This window comes from Chrysochloris asiatica, unplaced genomic scaffold (genome assembly GCF_000296735.1).
Source record: "Chrysochloris asiatica unplaced genomic scaffold, ChrAsi1.0 scaffold00146, whole genome shotgun sequence".
NCBI lineage: Eukaryota > Metazoa > Chordata > Mammalia > Afrosoricida > Chrysochloridae > Chrysochloris > Chrysochloris asiatica.
In genome coordinates, this window is record NW_006408664.1 from 3711667 (window position 1) to 3713248 (window position 1582).

Here is a 1582-nt window from a genome sequence, read left to right on the forward strand (position 1 = left end):
TTCCCCTAGAACCAGTGCCTGCATTCAGACGTCTAGCTTCCTAAACTGTGAGAATTCACATACGTTTCTGTTTGTTAAAACAAAAAAGAAAATGAAATAAACAATAAAAACAACAAAAATCAGATGCTACATATGAATAAAACAGCTTATTTCTTGATTTCCAAAAAGAACTATTAGGAATGATTGCAAAAAGTTATCAGAGTCTCAAATAGTCTACAAAGTTCTGCATATACATTTCATACCTTTTTGTTCAGGGAGTGGCTGACAGGCTTCCCTGTAAAATGATTACAGGTAATCAGAAAGTTTAAGTGCAGGCCTGGTAAACAGAATGATCATTACCTGTCTTTTCAGAAAAGTCATAATTTCCTTGCTGGAGCAAATTTCTGACAAGCTGCTAGGAACATATTTTCAACACAGCACCCTGTATTATTTCTGGTGCCACACTAATCATGTTGATTTTTATTAATTTACCATACTATATAGCCACATTTCCTTTTGTAGCAATTGCTTATAAAGGGAAATCTGCTCATCCTACTTATGAAATACTATTACTACAAAATAGCTACAAGGTCAACATATAAGAAATTTAAATCATATTTTCTTCAGTTAAATGTAATTATAATGCCTTCTGATGTACTATATAGAACTCAGAAAGTAAACAATATTACAATGGATGACAAATACTCACAAAGACTTGTGAAGTTGGGACAGCAATCTTTGATTTAACAGTCATTTTCAATTGTTCCAGTTGGGCTGCTAATTGTTTTATCATCATTTCCACTTCTTGTGCACAAGTAATTATATCTGACTGTGAAGGCAACATATTTTGCATTAACATTTTCATAATTCAACTATAGAAATCATATATGGTTTAAGCCTGACCCTATCACACATCCCCTGAAGTTAAATTCAATGAGAGCAGAGCTCTGTTCTTTACTGTATCTCCAAGATAGTACTGACATACAGAAAAAGCTCTAGAAATATTTTTTGGATGGATGAACCTCTTGAAATGCAATGGCTATGTTTTTCTTAAATGCATATGGTGGTGGTGGTATTCCATGGAGTTAGTTTCAACTCATAGCTACCCTGTATATGGTTTTGAGGCTGTAAATCTGTACAGGAGCAGAAAGCCTTGTCTTTCTCCCATGGAATGACTGGTACTTTCGAACTGCTGACCATGTGATTAGCAACTACCAGAGCTCCTTAATAGGAGTCCTGGTGTGACTCTGTAGGACAAGCACTGGCCCCAAGGTGAGTTTGAAACACAAAGTGGGCTGTTCAAACTCACCAGCTGCTTCTCAGAAACCCTATACAGGGTCGCTATGATCGGAACTGACTTGACAGCACATTACAACAATAATTCTTCGATAGTCAATATAATTCAATATAATTTTCATTCCTGAAAAGTTGTTCCCCTAATACAGTTTTGTGTAGCTATTACTTTCCCATTCTTCAATGATAAAAATGAATGAGGTGTTCCTTTGAAAACTATTTTCATGTCAAGATTTAATAAAAAATAAAATTTGAAAAATCAAAGCACTGAAAGAAAAACAATTTATTTCTGACATAGAGTTGTTGTTGT

General features: G+C 34.5%; 1 protein-coding gene across 1 annotated transcript in view; it reads right to left on the reverse strand.

Moving 5' to 3' along the window:
• Nucleotides 1-1582, reverse strand: part of LOC102827563 (chromosome unknown open reading frame, human C6orf165) — a 47687-nt gene that overhangs the window by 32798 nt on the left and 13307 nt on the right. The window contains exon 7 of the mRNA XM_006870632.1: nt 689-808. Coding sequence (XP_006870694.1) covers nt 689-808 — 120 coding nt within the window. The remainder of the gene's footprint in view (nt 1-688; nt 809-1582) is intronic.